The sequence below is a fragment of the Thamnophis sirtalis genome, unplaced genomic scaffold, assembly GCF_051295495.1.
Source record: "Thamnophis sirtalis isolate CommonGarterSnake01/CBP01778 unplaced genomic scaffold, rThaSir2_p1.2 scaffold_3, whole genome shotgun sequence".
Classification (NCBI taxonomy): domain Eukaryota; kingdom Metazoa; phylum Chordata; class Lepidosauria; order Squamata; family Natricidae; genus Thamnophis; species Thamnophis sirtalis.
The window spans coordinates 28,870,252-28,888,533 of NW_028261383.1; the positions used below are offsets into that span (position 1 = coordinate 28,870,252).

The following is an 18,282-nucleotide window of genomic DNA, read 5'->3' on the forward strand; positions in this document are numbered from 1 at the left end:
CACAGGAGACCTGTATTAGAGATTCGAACCACCAAACTGCTGACCTTTCTGATCAACAAGCTTAGTGTCTTCACTGAGCCACCCCTCCTGCTTGAGCAGTGGGGTGGACTAGAAGACCTCCAAGGTTTCTTCCAGTTCTTCTATTCAGCTTTCGGGCAATGGTAGATGGAGCGCTGAAGAAAATATGTTTCTTGAGGCTTTTATTTAAGTCACCTCTCTATTTAAGCTGTTGGCCTTAAAAGTTGCGAGGTCAGCACTAAATATTGGATTAGCGAAGCAATGCAGAGGGAGGGCAGGGCCATCTTAACAGCATTATGGGGCCCAGGCAAAGCAGTGTACTGGAGCCCCTACAACAACTACTCTCAGGAATAAAAATGTAAATGGTCAGTAAAATTAAACATGTATCTAATTAAACACTTCCAACAAAACCAATGTTGAAACATTAAAAACATACTGTGGAGCAACAATTAATCCACATGATAAACATTTGAACAATACATAAGGCTTGAAAAACACAATAATACTCAGCCATCCAGTTACTGTATTTATAGGATATCTGGTGCATTGAAGGGTTAACATACACAGATTAGTATGGGACCCCTATGCTCATGGTGGGGCCTGCAAGCAAATGCCCATCAGGCCCATGCGTTAAGACTGCCTTGAGGGGGGGGAGTTGAGTAGGAAGAAAGGGGGCTGTGATGGAAGAGCAGCGTTATTCGAAGGGAGGGGGGGAGTTTCCCTAAGTGGGATTGGATACATTCTTTGTGGCATGGATTAAATGATCAATCTCTTAATAAATTATGCTAGCAGGAGGCAGGTGTTTCAAGAGGCACTTGAACAGCACTTGAAACGCTGAGGAGAAATTCCCAAACGTGTGCCCAGGATTCCTGATTTAAACCAACACATGTCCGCTGATCCCCAAATCCTCCTAATCGTTCTGAACCAAGTTTTGGTTTCCATGGACTTTGTCTTTTGTCCATAACGGTATTATGCAAAACCTCATTTGTGTGTGTGTAGTGGACAAAACCCTCCACTCTCCCTTGCCCAATGTATATTTCTGTGACATTTCCTTTGGGCAATGATAGTGAAATATGGCTCCTAGGTACATGCTTCAGTATGCTACACCTCAATTAAGCAAATGAGATCATAATTTAATTCACGATTTAGTAGAAAAGTTTCAATTTAAGAGGTCTTCTCTTTAGACTGAGGAAGGAACCTGCCAATCAAGAAAATGTTGATTGGTTTAGGAAAAGTTATCTGTCCAGTTGCATCATGAAAAATTAGACATCCCATAATATGTAAGCGTAAGAATTGAAAAAAAGCACGGCATTCTGAATAAAACCAAAAGAAACAGGCTTGGGAACAACTGAAAAGGAAATTGTTTTATGTACAATGTATCAAGCACTTTGGCAAGGTTCTGGTTTTTCTAAGAAACTCTTTTTAAATTCTTGTTAAGTTAGTTAGACTTATGACCATTTATTAACACTGCATTTAAAAGAAAGAAAGATAGATTAGCCAGTGCAACTACTACAAAACCCAATTGCAAGTATTACAAAGTCCATTCTATGTGGCCCTCACTAAAGACGGGCTCCCAACATGATAGTTTTATCTTGAAAATATCCACTTTAGCGTATGTTGGGGTCTCAGACTTTTTTATTCTATTATTTTACTATTCTATACTGTTAATCTAAATCAGTCCTTCACTGACGTTGGGCTCCAATGCATGGATTCTTATCACAGCTGCTGGATGTTTTGTGTGAAAGTGTGTTTTTGAGCCAGTATTTTTTTTCTTAATTTATGGAAACTATCTGAAATGGTTTGCCATTACCTGCTTCTTAGGGCTGAGAATGACTGGCTGAAGATCACTGAAGATCACCCAGCTAGCTTTGTGCCTGTGGTGGAACTCCCAGTCTCTAGCCTGATTCCTTAGCCATGATTAGACCGAATCCTCTCTCCTTAGTTGCTTTAAATCATAAAAAATCTACTGTGCTGCAGTCCCCTTTAGGGAAGAGCTGGCTCACTACTCAAATGTACACATTGCTTGAAAGTATTTTTGAAGTGGGCAGAAAAATGCTTCAAATAAACAAGGATGCATATGGACTAGCATATTTTTCTATTGCCAGCAACATGCCTTCCATTTTTATACACTTGGGCAAAAAGGAATCTGTAAGGGAATCGCTTCCAAAATTGTTCATAAATCCCATTTACTCTAAACCTGTCTCAGTGATTCAGCAGATACATAGATTATAGTTTAAATCTGCCATTCTGGATTTAAAACTGTTAACTTGCCTTGTGAGATATCTTAAAGATGGCACTAATATTTTGAGGGGAAATTACAAAACGGAGGATAATTTCGAAAGAAATATTGTCTGGTTTCCTTTCTGCCTTTCTTTTCCTATCCGCAAAAACACTTAGTTGAAGTTTTCGGCTGAAGTGTCAATATTTTTGGCTCCCATGGACTCTCCTGCAATTCCTATGCTTGCAATTCTGGCTGCAGTCTCTTCACGGGTTTCCCTTGCGGTTCTTTCATTAAATAGGAATAATTAACATTTCCACCTGAGATCCGCGTAAAACCTGGTTTGGAAAAATGTACACCCCGCGCCCCCTGCTAAGAAGGTCTCCTTGTGCAAATCTAGTCCCACTCCCAATGCAGCCAATCCGCAACACGCCACTCATTGTCCACAAATCAGAATTTCGGCCTGGCGAAAGACCATGGGTTAGCCGTGCTCCGAAAGGCTGCTGGGAACTGTAGTCACACGGCTCTCCTTTTGCCCCCATAAAAAAAAAATTCCTGGGAATGATCAAGGGGAATTCTGGGAGCTGTAGTCTAAATACCTTTCTCTGTATACTTTCAAAAAGATAGATTTCTGCCCAAGCAAGCCGCGAATAGATCGTGGAGATTCCAAACACTTTTTATTATTATTTCTAATTTTTTAAATGTCAATTTTAACGCACTCTTATGCATCCGCCCTCTCGTGGCTCCGTTGAGGAACGCTCATAATCCCACCTGGAAAAATCCGTAGATCCGTTTTCCCATCTCGTTAATTGGTGCTCGGCGTTTCACTCCTGATTGGCTGGTAGTAAAAAAAAGCACCTGCAGCTGAAAGCTATTTCAAGGTTGCGGGGAAAGAGCCTGGGACAATTAAGGGTGTTTGATTTGGTTTGCAGGGCGTGCGGCGACTTCTCCGAGAAATCGAAACAAACGATGGCAGTGGTGAGTAGAAAAGGCAATGTGTGTGTATATACACATATGTACTATTGTTTTTTTCCTGGGATACAGAACTGTTGATGTTGCGCAGCCGGGAAAGGAAGAGATGAGAGTAACGTGATTGTAGCGTTTAGAACGGTTTTGTTGAGGTTTGGCAACTTGAAAACGGGCGGACTTCAACTCCTAGCCAGCATGGAAATTGGAATCCACCCATTTGCGAAGTTGAAAAAAAACAACACACACACATATTGGTTTAGAAGTTTGGTGTAAAACAAGTTTAAGCATTTTGCCAGAAGTGCAAAAGTTATATTGGAGCTCATATTAAAAAAAACTAAAGGGAACATTTATTGGATTTATTGGTGGGTGCAGGTCCAATCTTGGTCAGATTTCAATCAGAATAGAGCTGGAAGGGACCTTGGAGGAGGTCTAGTCCCCTTCTCAAACAGAGACCCTACACCATTTCAGATAGGTGGCCGCCCAGTCTCTTCTTAAAAACTTCCAGTGATGAAGCACCTATAACCTCTGGTGGCAAGCTGTTCCACTGGTTAATTGTCCTCACTGTTAGGAAGTTTCTCCTTGATTCCAGGTTGCTCCTCTCTTTGGTTAGTTTCCATCCATTGCTTATTGTCCTGGCTTCTGATGCTTTGGAAAATAAGTTGACCTTCCAACTTTTTTTTTGTGGCAGCCCCTCAAATACTGGAAGATGGCTATGGGGTCACCCACTAGTCCTTCTTTTCTCTAGACTAGCTAAGCCCTGCAACTGTTCTTCATATGTTTTAATCTCCAGGCCCTTAATCATCTTAGTTGCTCTTCTTTGCACTTTTTCCAAAGTTGCAACAACTTTTGGGTAATGTGACCAAAACTGGATGCAGTGCTCCAAGTAGTTTAGTAGTAGTTTATTGGTCTTGTATGCCACCCACTCCCGAAGGACTCCGGGCTGCTTACAATAAACAAGGGAAGGGGGATAAATAGACAAAACAACACTTTAAAATACACAACATTCATAGTTACCGTGGGGCTGGGTACTTCAACAGCCCCTCCCCCCCCCTGCTGGAGCAGCCAGGACTTAGTGGCTTTGCGGAAGGCTGGGAGAGTAGTAAGGGTCCGGATTTCCACGGGGAGGTCTCGTTCCAAAGAGCTGGAGCTGCAACAGAGAAGGCTCTCCCCTGGGGAGTCGCCAGCCGACATTGGCTGGCAGATGGAATCTGGTGTGTGTGTGGCCTTACTAAGTATCCAAGCTGGAAACAATTTTGGGTGGGAGGCCCTTTGTGTTTTACAAGTTGGAGAAAGGTAAACTTAAGGTAGCCTCCTCCCTCTTCCACAGCCCTGGTGGGAGAGTCTATAGTGCAGCGTTTCTCAATTTTGGCAAGTTTAAAATGAGTGGACTTTGACTCTCAGAATTCTGGGAATTGAAGTCCACCCATCTTAAATTAACCACTACTGAGAAACACAGCTATAGTATATGGGATGCTATGGATAATTAACCCAGCCTGTCGGGTTTCTTTTCCACATTTTGATCCAATCATTTTTAGAGCATTGTGAATTGAACGCTCCTTACCCTTATGTGTATAATAGGATTATGTAGTGAACAAAGACATATTTATTTTCCAGTGCTTTGGATATCTCACTAATTGTTCTCCTTAGCAAAACTTGACTTCTCACTGTGAGAAAACATTCTCTCTTTTCTCTGCAGTGTGCACAAACGTTGTACTACATACCTTTGCATAAATGTGTTGTACTTCCTAAGTTAAACTATCAAACTGCCCCAATTACTGGGTTTCAACACAGCTGAAGTCTCATACTGAATTTCAGGCTTGTTTTTCTTCTTTTCCTGACATAAAATTTTTATGGAAAGCTGTATGTACTGAGCTTCATGTATAGTAGTTGTTTTCTACCTAGCTAGGGTGACTTTATTCATAAGCAATTAAGTTTACAGGAACTTAGCCAAACAAAACAAGCTACATGGATTCATGCTAAAATTTAATTGGGTTTGCATACCTTTGGCTTAACATGTGCAAGCCAAACATTTTTAGGTTGCAAAATACAAATTATAATGGAATGTGAGAAAGACCTTGAAACGCAGAATGAAGTAATGCTGCCTAGGGAACAGTCAGATAAGAGAGGGCATACCATGTAGGTCCGTAATGGGCAGAGAAAGAGGCTGGGGTGGAGGGACCATCCTTAATTTCTCAGGCTATAAAAAAGATGGGGAAAAAATCCTATTTTCAGACTTGCAAGATTCTGTTAATGTAGCTTTACAACAAACTAGAATTAGTCATGTCTCCTCTCTGTTGTGCCTGAGAAAGCTAATACAAATAGGTTAGTAGGATGTATAAATCTAGTCAATTGTGGTTTATTCATGAAACCATGTGAAAATCACACTGTGATGTGAGAATTTGGCTATGGTCTATATACAGTTGAGATGGAAAATTTGTGGAAACTCTGAAGTGGGTGGAAAATCATTTTTAGATTTCTGTGAAAACACTTCCAGAATTTGAAATATGTGTAATTGTTTTTTAGATAGATCTGTCTTGTGTCTTTTAATCTATACAAATAACAAGGGAAGCACATATAAGCACAAAGGAGGAACATGTGCTTTTTTTTTGCATGAAAAGAACTGTTCCAAAAAAATGAACTGGAAAAGGACTTACGGTAGTACAACATCTGTCCAAGAAATCCTGTATGTTGCTTTAAATAGAAGTTTTAGTTTAAAACTTTAGGGGAAGTTTTCTTTCCTAATTTTTTCCTCCTGTGCTTTCAATTGTTATCAGCCATGAGATAATTACAGAATATTGTTTAATGTTCTTTTCTGTTTTGGGCTAGAAGTTTGGCAATTCTCATGCCCTGCTCTTCTTGTTTTTTAGCAACTGGTCGCTCAAACGAAAATCAAGCCTGGCGGTTGCATCAAAGTGAAAGGCAGGATAGAAGTAAATGCTGAAAGGTTTGTCAATAATAGAATTGTAATTACATCACAAAGAATATTGGGTTGGAAGGATATTGGGTTGAATTCATTCTGCGATAAAGGGACACTGAAAACATTTTGGTTCAGTGGATAGTTGGACCCCTACATGTCCTTTAAATTATCATTTGTTGAAATTTTTTGGAGAACCTGGGTAGTTTTTTTTAAAAAAATGTAACAATGAATTGTCTTTGCATGGTTATATAATGACCCTTAATGAATGCCAAATAATATAAAATCCTTCAAGCACCATTTTTAAAACACATAGAAAATGAAGCCTATTGGTCTTCGACTTGAAAAAAGCTTCAGCTTGAAATTGTTCTGCAATTCAGATATTTTTGCACGTGCATGTTGAGCGCAAGGACAGTGTTTTTCAAAGTTGCCAAGTTTCCATGTAATGGAAGTGAGCTCCCGTTACTTGTCCCAGCTTCTGCCAACTTAGCAGTTCGAAAGCACGTAAAAATGCAAGTAGAAAAATAGGAACCACCTTTGGTGGGAAGGTAACAGCATTCTGTGCGCCTTTGGCATTTAGTCATGCTGGCCACATGACCACAGAGACGTCTTCGGACAGCACTGGCTCTTCAGCTTTGAAACGCAGATAGGCACTGCCCCCTAGAGTTGGGAACAACTAGCAGATATGTGCGAGGGGAACCTTTACATTTATTCTAATGTAGTCAGACTGTATTTTCTAGCAGGAAGAGAAAGGGTTAATCCTTCCCTTGCACTTGGGAAGTAAAGATGAAAGTCCAGAGTAGCCTTTGTAAGTAGGACTGTTCTGGACGTCTTCTTTATGGTTTCCTTTCTATATTTGCACATGTACTCTGGATAGAGAGGTCTGAATGTAAGACTAGATTTCTTGGACTATCTACTAATGATCAAAACTTGTTCTTTCCAGTTTTGCCATCAACCTGGGCCAGAGTGAATCTGACCTGGCCCTTCACTTCAACCCTCGCTTTGACAGTAAGGGCGATGTTAGGACCATTATTTGCAATTCCAAAACATGTGGAGAATGGGGGATGGAAGTCAGGCAGACAGCATTCCCTTTCCAACAGGGAGAAGAATTCAAGGTAAGAAAAACTGTTGGTCTCCCCTCCACTTGGTATCTTCCAGATGCCAACCTCTCCCCCCCCTTCCAGCATGGCTATCAGACCTGGAGGGCACCAGGTTGAGGAAAACTGAAGTCTACATACAACTAATCACAATAAAAGCAAAGTAGCTTATCAAGATAAACAGAAAGATTGAGATCTCTGGACAAGATAGAGTGGGGGAGGCTGTATTGGAGGGATTTGTTTGAAAACCAATTCAAGTCTTCTGGATTAAATGAGTTTTTTTTAGAACCCATTGCACTAATAGTTTACATTACAAGAATGTAATTGACCTGGCAAGCTAATTTGCAATTACCTTAGGTGTTGTCTAAAGCTGCACATTTGCTTTCTTTGAAATGATAGCTTTTAACCAAGGTTTGCTGTATTTACATGATTTGTATCCCAGCTGATGAACATTCAAGGGAGCTAATGAAATATTTTGGTTTTAAAGCTCCAATCTTTATTTGTGTGTGTGCATGGTCTTTATGTATGCTTTCAAGTCAGCTTTTGACTCCTGGTTTTTGACTCTCAGAAGAAGTGCTGACAGTTTTCTTTGCAAGGATTTATTTCCCAGGGCTTGAGAGGGGGAGACCGGCGCGAAGTCACCCAGCTGGCTTGGTGCCCAAGATGGCACTAGAACTCAGAGTCTGCAGATTTGTAGCCTAGTGCCTCAAGAATGACACCAAACGGATGCACTCTTTCTCACAAAACTTTATAGCGTCTGAACAATATAATAAACTATATCTCAAGCGACTTTCTTTTTCATATCTTCCAGCTCTTTATCTGCTTTGATGCCAAACAAATCCTTGTGAAAATGCACAAGGGGGAAGAAATCATGTTCCCAAATAGACTGGAAACCGATACAGTGGACTACTTCTCCATTACTGGCGATGTGAAAATTAAAGCTGTCAGATTTGATTGAGCCCATCCCTTGTTATGAAGCCCAAAATAAAACTTGCATGAATAAAGTGAGACTACCTTTGCCTGATTCTGTCGTTCAGCCTTTGCTCGTCTGTACAAATTGCTTTTCTGCATGGAGTAATTCCAATTTTGCTTCCTGTTCAAATATGAAGAAATGTGTGCTGGGATAGAATAGAATAACAGAGTAGGAAGGGACCTTGGAGGTCTTCTAGTCCAACCCCTTGCTTAGGCAGGAGACCCTACACCACTTCAGATAAATGTTATCCAACATCCCCTTAAAAACTTCCAGTGTTGGAGCATTCACAACTTCTGGAGGCAAGTTGTTCCACTGATGAATTGTTCTGTCAGGAAATTTCTCCTCAGTTCTAAGTTGAAACTAATTCTGTGAAGCAAGGCATCAGAGGCAGTTCATGAAAATCTATGCTTTAAATAAAAGGGTTAGTTTTCAAAGATGCCGCTGGATATTTCCTAAATTTTGGCCGCCTAGGAGAGTAGGGTAAGAAGCAAATCTCTTCTTACACAGTCCAGCTATGAAACTTGTTGGGATAACTCGAGACAAATTCAAACCAAGTGGACAATTTTACTTAGCCAACAGAATTTCCCTAAAAGAGAGCAAGGAGTCCAAGGTTGCTGTGTTATACCTCATGGCCGGGGCTTCTGGGAGTTGTAGTGTTGTACAGGCTGCTGAATTGCAAGTTCCATACACCGGGCACAGTGCATATTTTGAGTGACACGATGCAAGAAGAATCAGCTACCTATAGAGTAGTTTGCCTCTAATGGGAATCACTAGAGGTAAATTCAGTGAGGTTTCTTATAGCTTCCTTATAGCTTATACATCTTGTGTTTTCTCCTGTTGTCTTCTTGCCATTCCCCCCCCTCTCCAAAAAAAAATATTGTGAAAAAGATTAGCCTGGGGTTCTGCAATCTCCATAAAGTGGAAATATGAACTGTGCACTTGATGTTAGTCTATTCCCTGTCACTCACAAGCTATTGAACTCTGACACTGCTGAATTTCTACAGAGGCCACACTAGGCCTGTATACAAGTGGTGGGTTGCTAATCAGTTTACTACCGGTTTGCTTGTGCTTGCGCATGTGCAATGCTTCTGCGCATGCCGAACCAGGAGCAACCCACCTCTACTGTATACTAATATAAAATAGTTTGCTTGGATTTGGCCTAGAAGATTGGGTCACTCCAATCTTTGTGGTAAATCATGGCTTATGGTTTGGTACATCAGTAGAAGAGGATACTTGCAGCTGGGGTAAACAGTGGGGGAGGGGTATTTGGTGCTTTCTGAGCTTAGTGGTTTGCCTGCAGATATTTCATTAACCACCTAAGTAACAACATCTGGCACTCATTTGATAATGAAACATGTGAGAAAGCCTCTCTTGGCATCAAGGACTCCACAGTTTGGTATATACTGAAGGCCAACTGATTATGGCTTGTGTAGCCTATATATTTAATGCTTAACAGGTATGAAGCTGAACTAATTCTGGCTTGCCTCTTACCCACCCCACCATTGGCTACTGGTGATTAATTCTGCTGGTGAAACCCTAGTTCTTCTGTTGTTTGAACCCCATTTAGAATACAATAGCAGAGTTTGAAGGGACCTTGGAGGTCTTCTAGTCCAACCCTCAGCTTAGGCAGGAAACCCTACACCACTTCAGACAAATGGAAATCCAACATCATCTTAAAAACATCCAGTGTTGGAGCATTCACAACTTCTGGAGGCCTTTAAAGCAGAATAAGCCACATTTCTCCCATGGATGGGTGTCTGAAGGAATCTCCAACGTTTATGGAAGATAATAAAAATGATTATGGGCTCTTAAGTTGCTGTTTATTCCTAGTAACCACATAGGTTTTCTCCCATGATCTATCCTTTGATGGTAAACCTATGGCACATGTGCCACAGGTGGCAAGCAGAGCCCTCTCTGCGGGCACGCAAGCTGTCGCCCCAGCCCAGCTCTACAGCTGATTTTCAGGTCTCTGCTGCGCATACACAGGGATGGGGGATATGCATGTATGCACGGGGGACATGTGCGGGGGCCCCCTGTGGCCCATTTTTGGTTCCAGGAGCCTGCAGGGAGGCCTATTAGGCCCAAAATAGAGTGGGAATGGGGTTGTGCACGCTTTCGTGGGGGGTGGAGAGAGCACAGGGAGTTGTGTGTGCATGCACAGGGGGGTGGGGCACAGGTGTGTATGTTGCACTTGCATTGCATTATGGTTGTGGGTGCGTGTGCACAACATGACAAAAAGTTAGCCATCACTGATCTATCCTTAACTTGGCCCCCTCAGATTTTGCAAAGGGTTCTCCCGTCACCACTGTGTTCTTCCTCCTCCTTGCTGCTGGTCCTATTTTCGCTCACTTTCCCACTATCAGAGCCTTCTGTAGACAGTTGGGTTTTCGCAACATGTCCAAAGCAGGGTAATTCAAACGTGATGTTTCATACCTCCAGCAAGAGGTATGAAACATCACAAATCTTGAGTTGATTTGTTTCTCAACCCTCCTGGGCAATTTTTAAATGTGTGGATTATGCTGGCTGTGGAATTCTGGGAGTTGGTGTCCACACATCTTAAAGCTGCCCAAGGTTTCCATTGTTTCACTTAACAACTGTGGAAAGAAAGGTCGTAGAAGGGGGCAAAACTCAACAAACATCTCACTGAACAACAGAAACAAAATCCGAGAGAGAATTTTTATAAGATGTTTTATAGATGGCATTTAGATCCTAAAAAACTGGCTTGTATGTATCCGAATTTACAACCTAAATGCTGGAGATGTGATTGTGTTGATGCTACATATTACCATATATGGTGGACTTGTAAAAAGGTTAAAGCATTCTGGATAAAAATATGGTGGATTATGCAAAATATTTTTTAAAAGAGGATAAAGTTTACCCCTCAGTTATTCCTGTTAGTTATAACTACTGATTGTACTGTTATAGAGACTAACTTGATTTTGTACTTAATAACGGCAGCGAGACTGTTGGTGGCGCAATACTGGAAGAAGGAAGATTTGCCTACTATTCAAGAACGGACATTAAAAGTAACAAACTTAGCAGAGATGGCTAACATATCAGCATATCTTAAGGATCACTCAGATGAGAAATATAAACTGGAGTGGAGAAGATGGATTGACTATATTCAGAATAGTTTATGACTGAATAAGCGAGGAATGAGGAACTCTGTTTGGAGTTAGCCTAACAAAAGAGGAGTTAAAGCACAAATGAAAGATGATACTAACTTTCTTTTAGTTTATTTTAGAATATGTTTGTTAAAGATTTATACCCTGTATTTGCTCTGGGAAGGGGGTGGGGGAAGGTTGGGGGGGGTTGGGTTCGGGTGGGGAGGGTGGGGAAGGTAAATATTTGTAAAAGCTTTTTTAAATTTTTCAATTAAAAAAAAAAGAATAGCAATAGCAATAGCAGTAGACTTATATACCGCTTCATAGGCCTTTCAGGCCTCTCTAAGCGGTTTACAGAGAGTCAGCATATTGCCCCCAACAATCTGGGTCCTCATTTTACCCACCTCGGAAGGATGGAAGGCTGAGTCAACCCTGAGCCGGTGAGATTTGAACCGCTGACCTGCTGATCTAGCAGTAGCCTGCAGTGCTGCTTTTAACCACTGCGCCACCTTGAAACGTTGGGCTCCATTGAGGTGGTGAGTCAAGGACTTATCTATTTCCAATTTCCTCCATAGACGGAAAAAAAACACCCCAAAAGCTTAAAACGCGGGAAAGAAGAGCTCTGTCTGTGACCGGTGTTGCTAATGGCGACTCCAAGGCCACCTGGCTCAGATGCACCGGTGGAAGGTGGAAGCAGTCAAGGCGCTCTTTTCCGCGGTTAGCGTCTCCGCGCGGGTGGGAGCGGGCGAGCGGGAAGATCAAAGACAAGGGGCGGGGAAACCCCCGAAAATTCTAGTATGAGGATTCCAGATGGGCGTGGCCAGCGGCTGGTTGGGCAGGGCAGGCTTGGCTCCTAATGAAAAGGAGGGGTCGTTTTCGCGGCGATTTCGATTTTTTTCTCTGTGCTGTTCGCCGGTTCCCCTTCCTGGCGCCCGTGTGTCTGAATGCGCTCTGCCCTTCTCTTTCCACCAGCCGGGTCCGGACGTTTTGCTTCTGGCTTTGGGTATATATAGTAAACGGATTTCTCTCTCGTCTTAAATCTGGTTTGTTGAATGGCTCCGGGTTTTCTTAGAATAGAATAGAACCTGGAAGGGACCTTGGAGGTCTTCTAGTCCAGCCCCCGGCTCAAGCAGGAGAACCTATAATACTATTTCAGATAAGTGGCTTTCTAGTTTCTTCTTAAAACTCTTCAGTGATGAAGAAGCACCCACAATTTCTGAAGGCAAAGCTGTTCCACTGGTTAATTGTCCTCACTGTTAGGAAGTTTCTCCTTAATTGCAGGTTGCTTCTCTCTCTGGTTAGTTTCCAACCATTGTTTCTTGTCCTGCCCACTCTGGTTCTTTGTGGAATAATTTAACTCCCTCTTCTTTGTGGCTGCCTCTCAAATACTGGAATATTGCTATCATGTCACCTCTAGTCCTTCTTTTCTCTAGACTAGCCAAATCCTGCAACCTTTCTTCATGTTTTAGTCTCCAGGCCCTTAATCATCTTAGTTGATCTTCTTTGCACTTTTTCCAAAGTTGCAACAACTTTTGGGTAATGTGACCAAAACTGGATGCAGTGCTCCAGATGTGCCTTACTAAGACTTTGTCCAAGCTGGAAACAATTTTGGGTGGGAGACCCTTTGTGTTTTACAAGTTGGAGAAAGGTATTTGTATTTGTATTTAAGTTTATTTATATGCCGCCCTTTTCCCTGGGGGGACTCAGGGCGGCTTACAACTTAAAAAGGGGGGGGAACAAACTTTTAACATATAGAACAAACATCATTAAAACACAACATTCATACCATTCGGGCAGGTTGCAATCTTTAGCCCCAGGCCTGACAGGAAAGCCAGTTTTTAAGGGCTGTGCGGAAGGTCTGGAGGGTGGTGAGGGTACGGATCTCCATTGGGAGATCATTCCATAGGGTCGGAGCTGCCACCGAGAAGGCTCTCCTCCGCGTGGTTGCCAGTCGACATTGACCGGCGGATGGAACTCGGAGGAGGCCTAATCGGTGAGATCTAATTGGTCGAATGGAGGTGATTGGCAGTAGGCGGTCTCTCAAGTACCCAGATCCACTACCATGGAGGGCTTTATGGGTGGCAAGTAGCACCTTGAAGCGTATCCGGAGATCGACAGGTAGCCAGTGCAGCTTGCGGAGGATAGGTGTTACGTGGGTGAAGCGAGGTGCACCCACAATCGCTCGTGCGGCCGCATTCTGGACTAGCTGAAGTCGCCGAATACTCCTCAAGGGCAGCCCCATGTAGAGCACATTGCAGTACTCCAGCCTACAGGTCACAAGGTAAACTTAAGGTAGCCTCTTCCCTCTTCCACAGCCCTTCCACAGAGTCTATAGTGCAGCGTTTCTCAATTTTGACAAGTTTAAAATGAGTGGACTTTGACTCTCAGAATTCTGGGAATTGAAGTCCACTCATCTTAAGTTAACCACTATTGAGAAACTCCCTCTTCTTTGTGGCTGCCCCTCAAATACTGGAATATTGCTATCATATCACCCCTAGCCCTTCTTTTCATTAGACTAGCCAAATCCCGCAGCCGTTCTTCATATGTTTTAGTCTCCAGGCCTTTGAACATCTTAGTTGCTCTTCTCTGAACTTTTTCCAAGGTCTCAACTTTTTTGTGATATGGTGACCAAAATTGGTTGCAAGTGTGGTCTTACTAGGATTTTATAAAGTGGTACTAATACTTCACATGATCTTGATTCTATGCCTCTGTTTATACAACCCAGGATTGTATTAGCATTTTTCACTGCTGTTGTACACTGCTGGCTCATCATTAAGTGATCATCCACTAGGACTCTTTAAGATCCCGGTCACAGTGGCTGTTTTTGAGCCAGGTCTCACCTAATCTGTACTGTGATTTTTCCTGCCTAAATGTAAAACTTTGCTTTTCTCCACATCGAAATTCATTTTCATGTTTGTCGAGATCTTTTTGGATCCTGAGCTTATCTTCTGGAGTATTCGCTATTCCTGCCAGTTTAGTGTCATCTGCAAATTTGATAAGCCCCCCCCCCCCTCCTATTCCCTCATCTAGGTTTTGGAATCAAACTGAGTTGCCTCTGTGTCATGGTGTAATGATGTGCAACGCAGCATAATTAATAAATTAATTGCAGTGTTATTTATTGACTTGGAGGCCTTGGAAAGATGACATGGTGTTAATTAATAGTAAATATTATTTAAGTATTTTAGTAGTGTATAATAGCTAAGTGCTTATTTGATTTTAAATATATTTACAACCAAATAGAGGTAGTCCTCAACTTACAACGTAAGTTCTCTTAGTGACCATTCAAATTTACAGTGGCACTGAAAAAAGGGACTTAGGACCATTTTTCATGCTTATGATCTTTGCATTATCTCTATGATCACATGATCTAAATTCGGATGTTTGACAACTGACTTGCATTTATGACAGTTGCAGTGTCCTGGGATCATGTGATCCCATTTTGCAACCTTCCGAAAAGCAAAGTCAACGGGAAACCAGATTCATTTAACCACCGGGTTACTAATTTAGCCACTGCTGTGATTCACTTAATGACTGTGGCAAGAAACATTGTAAAATGGGGCAAAACTCACTTAACAGATATTGAAGAAATCCAATTTTACACCCTTGGACTAGAAGACCTCCAAGGTCCCTTCCAACCAGTGGTGGGTTTCAATTTTTTTTAGAACCACATCTGTAGGTGTGGCCTGCTTTGTGGGAGTGGCTTGCTGGCCATGTGACTAGGTGGGCATGGGCAACTTGTAAAATGTGGCGAAACTCACTTAACAATGCTTTGCTTAAAAACCAAAATGTTGGCTCAGAAACTAGCATTTGAAGCATGTAAGTCTTAAAGCTGTCAAGTTACAAGATCCTTGCACCCCTAACCCTTTAAAAAAAATACCCCAGGGATGTTCAAACTTGACAGCTTTAAGACTTGTGGACTTCAACTCCCAGAATTCCTCCTCTAGTCATGTTGGCTCAGGAACTCTGGCATTTTTTTTTTTTTTTTGTTTTTTTTAAATGTTTTATTCATTTTCATTTTCAATTTTGTACATTCACTTATATACTGGATATTGGCAATAATAATATTATAATCGTAAGAAAAAAAAAAACAAAAAGCCCCCAACCGAAACACAACTCATAAACCCCACCTATCACTTTCACACACCCCTTCTTCTCCCCCTCCAACTTTCCTTTCTCCCTACAACGATCACCCCTCCTACTTCCCTTTCCCCTCCTATCTTCCTTTCTCGCCTTTCTCACCCTCCTTCCCCTCTCATCCTCCTTACATTCCCCTCTTCCTCCCTCCTTACTTCTCCCTCTTCTTTTCCTCTACTTCTCACTATGGTGCATTTCTCTATTCCTTACACCCAACAAAAAAAAAGGAAAGAAAAAAGCAATAAGAAAAAAAAAGAGAAAAATAAAAAGAAAAGATAAGGAACAGCAGTATACAAGTGTATTCTTCTTGTTCTATATATTGAAGCTATATCTCCACCCACCCACCCACCCCCAATGAACCCCCCTCCCTAACCCCCTCCGACTTCCCAGGTCACACACCCGGCACAGTTCAGTACCATTCACCTTCAAAATATCTTATTAACAATAATAATGAAAATAAAATAAAAAGAACACTCCGAAAAAGAAAACAAAAACAAAAAAGTAAATAAAATAAAATTGAAAACTCTTTTGCATTATGCTCAGCCTCCCATCATTCTTCAAATTTTAAACAGTGTGAATCATTCCATTTATATTTTGTCCTCGTCCCTTACTTCTTTGATATTTACCCCCATCTTCCTGTAGAATCTCCAGATAGTCTTTCTTAACCTTATATTCAAATATTAGTTTATACAAAAATCAATTTATCTTCATACTTTCGCTACTCATCTTCCTATCCTTCGTTTCATGTCTCCATTCCTCCCAAGCCCAAATTGCATAAGATTAGGATCTCGCTCTTCACTTTAAAATCCTGAGCTTTTTATATTATACTTCAGACATGTAAATTCGTAAAACATATGCCCAAAATTCATACCAGTTCGTTCAATCTCAAGATTCCTTCATCAATATCCCACTCCACCTTCCTTTCTGCTCCACACTCCATTCATCCCAAACCGCAATTCAAATAAATCTTAGTCCCCGCTTTCCTCACAAAAAACACTTCATGCGCAGTTTGGATTGAAACTCAAATAAGTCTTGTAAAAGTCCCGTATCAGTACACAGCTTTACCATTTCATACCAAACAGAAATCCTAAAGTTTTAATCAGTCCAAAAGCTTAGAAAGTATTTTAAAAACGTCGCTGGGTCTGTATTCTTTACTCTTCTGTCCTTCCGGAAAGAAAAGGCAACCCTCTGCCTTATAACCACGTGTCCTGCTGCTTTGAAAATATGACTGAATCCTCAGTTTCCGCTCTTCTGCCTCTCCAGTAGGGGGAGAGCAACTCCCTCCTTCTTGTAGTTAAGTGAGTTGCTGCTTGTCTTTCCTTCACCTTGTCCTTCCGCGTTTCCGAGTGAGTCAGGAAGCCCAGCCTTCAGAGTTTTATAATAAAAGTCCCGAGCTTCCGAAACAGAATTAATACGAAATCTTTGATTTTCAAATGTAACTGTGATTCCAACTGGAGCCTCCCATTTATACTTTATTTGACGATTTCTGAGTTCTTGGGTTAAAAAAGTATAACTTCTCCTTGCGTGCAGCATCTGAAGCGGGATATCTTTAAAGACGAACAAATCGTGGTCATCAATTCTGAGCCTTCTATTATAAAGCTTTTGTGAGATCGCATTTCTGGATTCTCTTGTGAAAAAATATATAATTATGTCTCTTGGAAGCTGTCGTTGCTCTGCTACATGCGAATTTTGGCGATAGATTTTTCGAATATTCCAATCAAAATTAAGTCCTGGGCCTCCCACCACTTGGCTGAAAGCTTCTACAAAAGTCTGTTTCAAATTTTCTCCTTTCTTTTCAGGCAGTCCTCTGACTCTTATTGCAAACGCCTTTGTATTATAATTTATCATTGTAAGTTGTGTTTGATTATTAATAATCTCTTGTTGTAAAGCTTGAATATTAGAAGACAAATTAAAATTAGCCCTCTCCAAAGATTCCAATTTCGTCTCCATTTCTTCAACATAATCTGTTAAAGTAGACGTGACTTCAAACGTATTCGCATTTATCTGGGCAATTTTAGCATGTATTTTATCGCATAAATCCAACACAAATTCTTGAATTTCTTTTCTAAAGTCATTAATTATTTGAAAGAGAAGCTCCTGTGTCAAGAAATCTCCAGTAGATGGCGTAGGAGACAAAGGCAGCGATTTGGTAGCAAGTTCTTTAAGCACGAGGGGGGAGGATTTTTTTGCCTGTTTGGACCTGGGAGACATTATAGATAAAATCTGAGAATAGACAGATAAACAGTGTCTTCAGCTGGCCAGTTCTCAATAAATTATTTGTAGACTTTGCTCATTAATGAGTAGCGGTCTCCGGGGAAATAAAGCCAGTTAATTACGTCATCAATCACCAACACAGTAAAAACGCCATTTTGTGTCCCAATTGCGCAGAGAAGTTCAAAGGAAAAACAAGGCTGGTGTTTAGATAGTTAAAAAAAAAAAAACACATCACAGAGGTGCGACCCGCTCGTATTATCTTGAAAGCAATTTATCATTGTCCTGAGTGCGGGAGTCGGCTGTCTAGGGCTGCAAAAAGGCAGCTGCAAAGAAATGGCTGGAGATAAAAGCTCGGCTACGTTGGATCCATTCTCTGTTCGCAGCCCCCCAAAAAAAGAAGAGGGCTGTGAACTACGAATAAATCCTAACACCTGAGCTTCTGCCTGTCCCTTTCTGCCAGAAAGGGATGATATCTATTGATCTTAATTAGATATACAGACCAGATCTTTAAGAGGGGCTTCGTTGAGCTCCTCGGCGACAGGCTCCTCCCACAGGAAGTCAGGAACTCTGGCATTGAAGTGTGCAAGTCTTAAAGCTGTAAAGTTACAAGACCCTTGCACCCCTAACCGTTTAGAAAAAAA

The 18,282-nt window shown here is 41.5% G+C and overlaps 1 protein-coding gene across 1 annotated transcript; it reads left to right on the plus strand.

Annotated features, from left to right (window-relative positions):
- The first annotated feature begins 2,913 nt into the window (after positions 1-2,913).
- LOC148047742 (galectin-1-like) lies at positions 2,914-8,219 on the plus strand. The gene is made up of 4 exons (XM_087707771.1): positions 2,914-3,214; positions 6,073-6,149; positions 7,063-7,234; positions 8,028-8,219. Exons 1-4 carry the CDS (start codon positions 3,206-3,208, stop codon positions 8,172-8,174), a joined length of 405 nt encoding a protein of 134 aa, XP_087563897.1. The 5' UTR covers positions 2,914-3,205; the 3' UTR covers positions 8,175-8,219.
- The last annotated feature ends 10,063 nt before the right edge of the window (positions 8,220-18,282 follow it).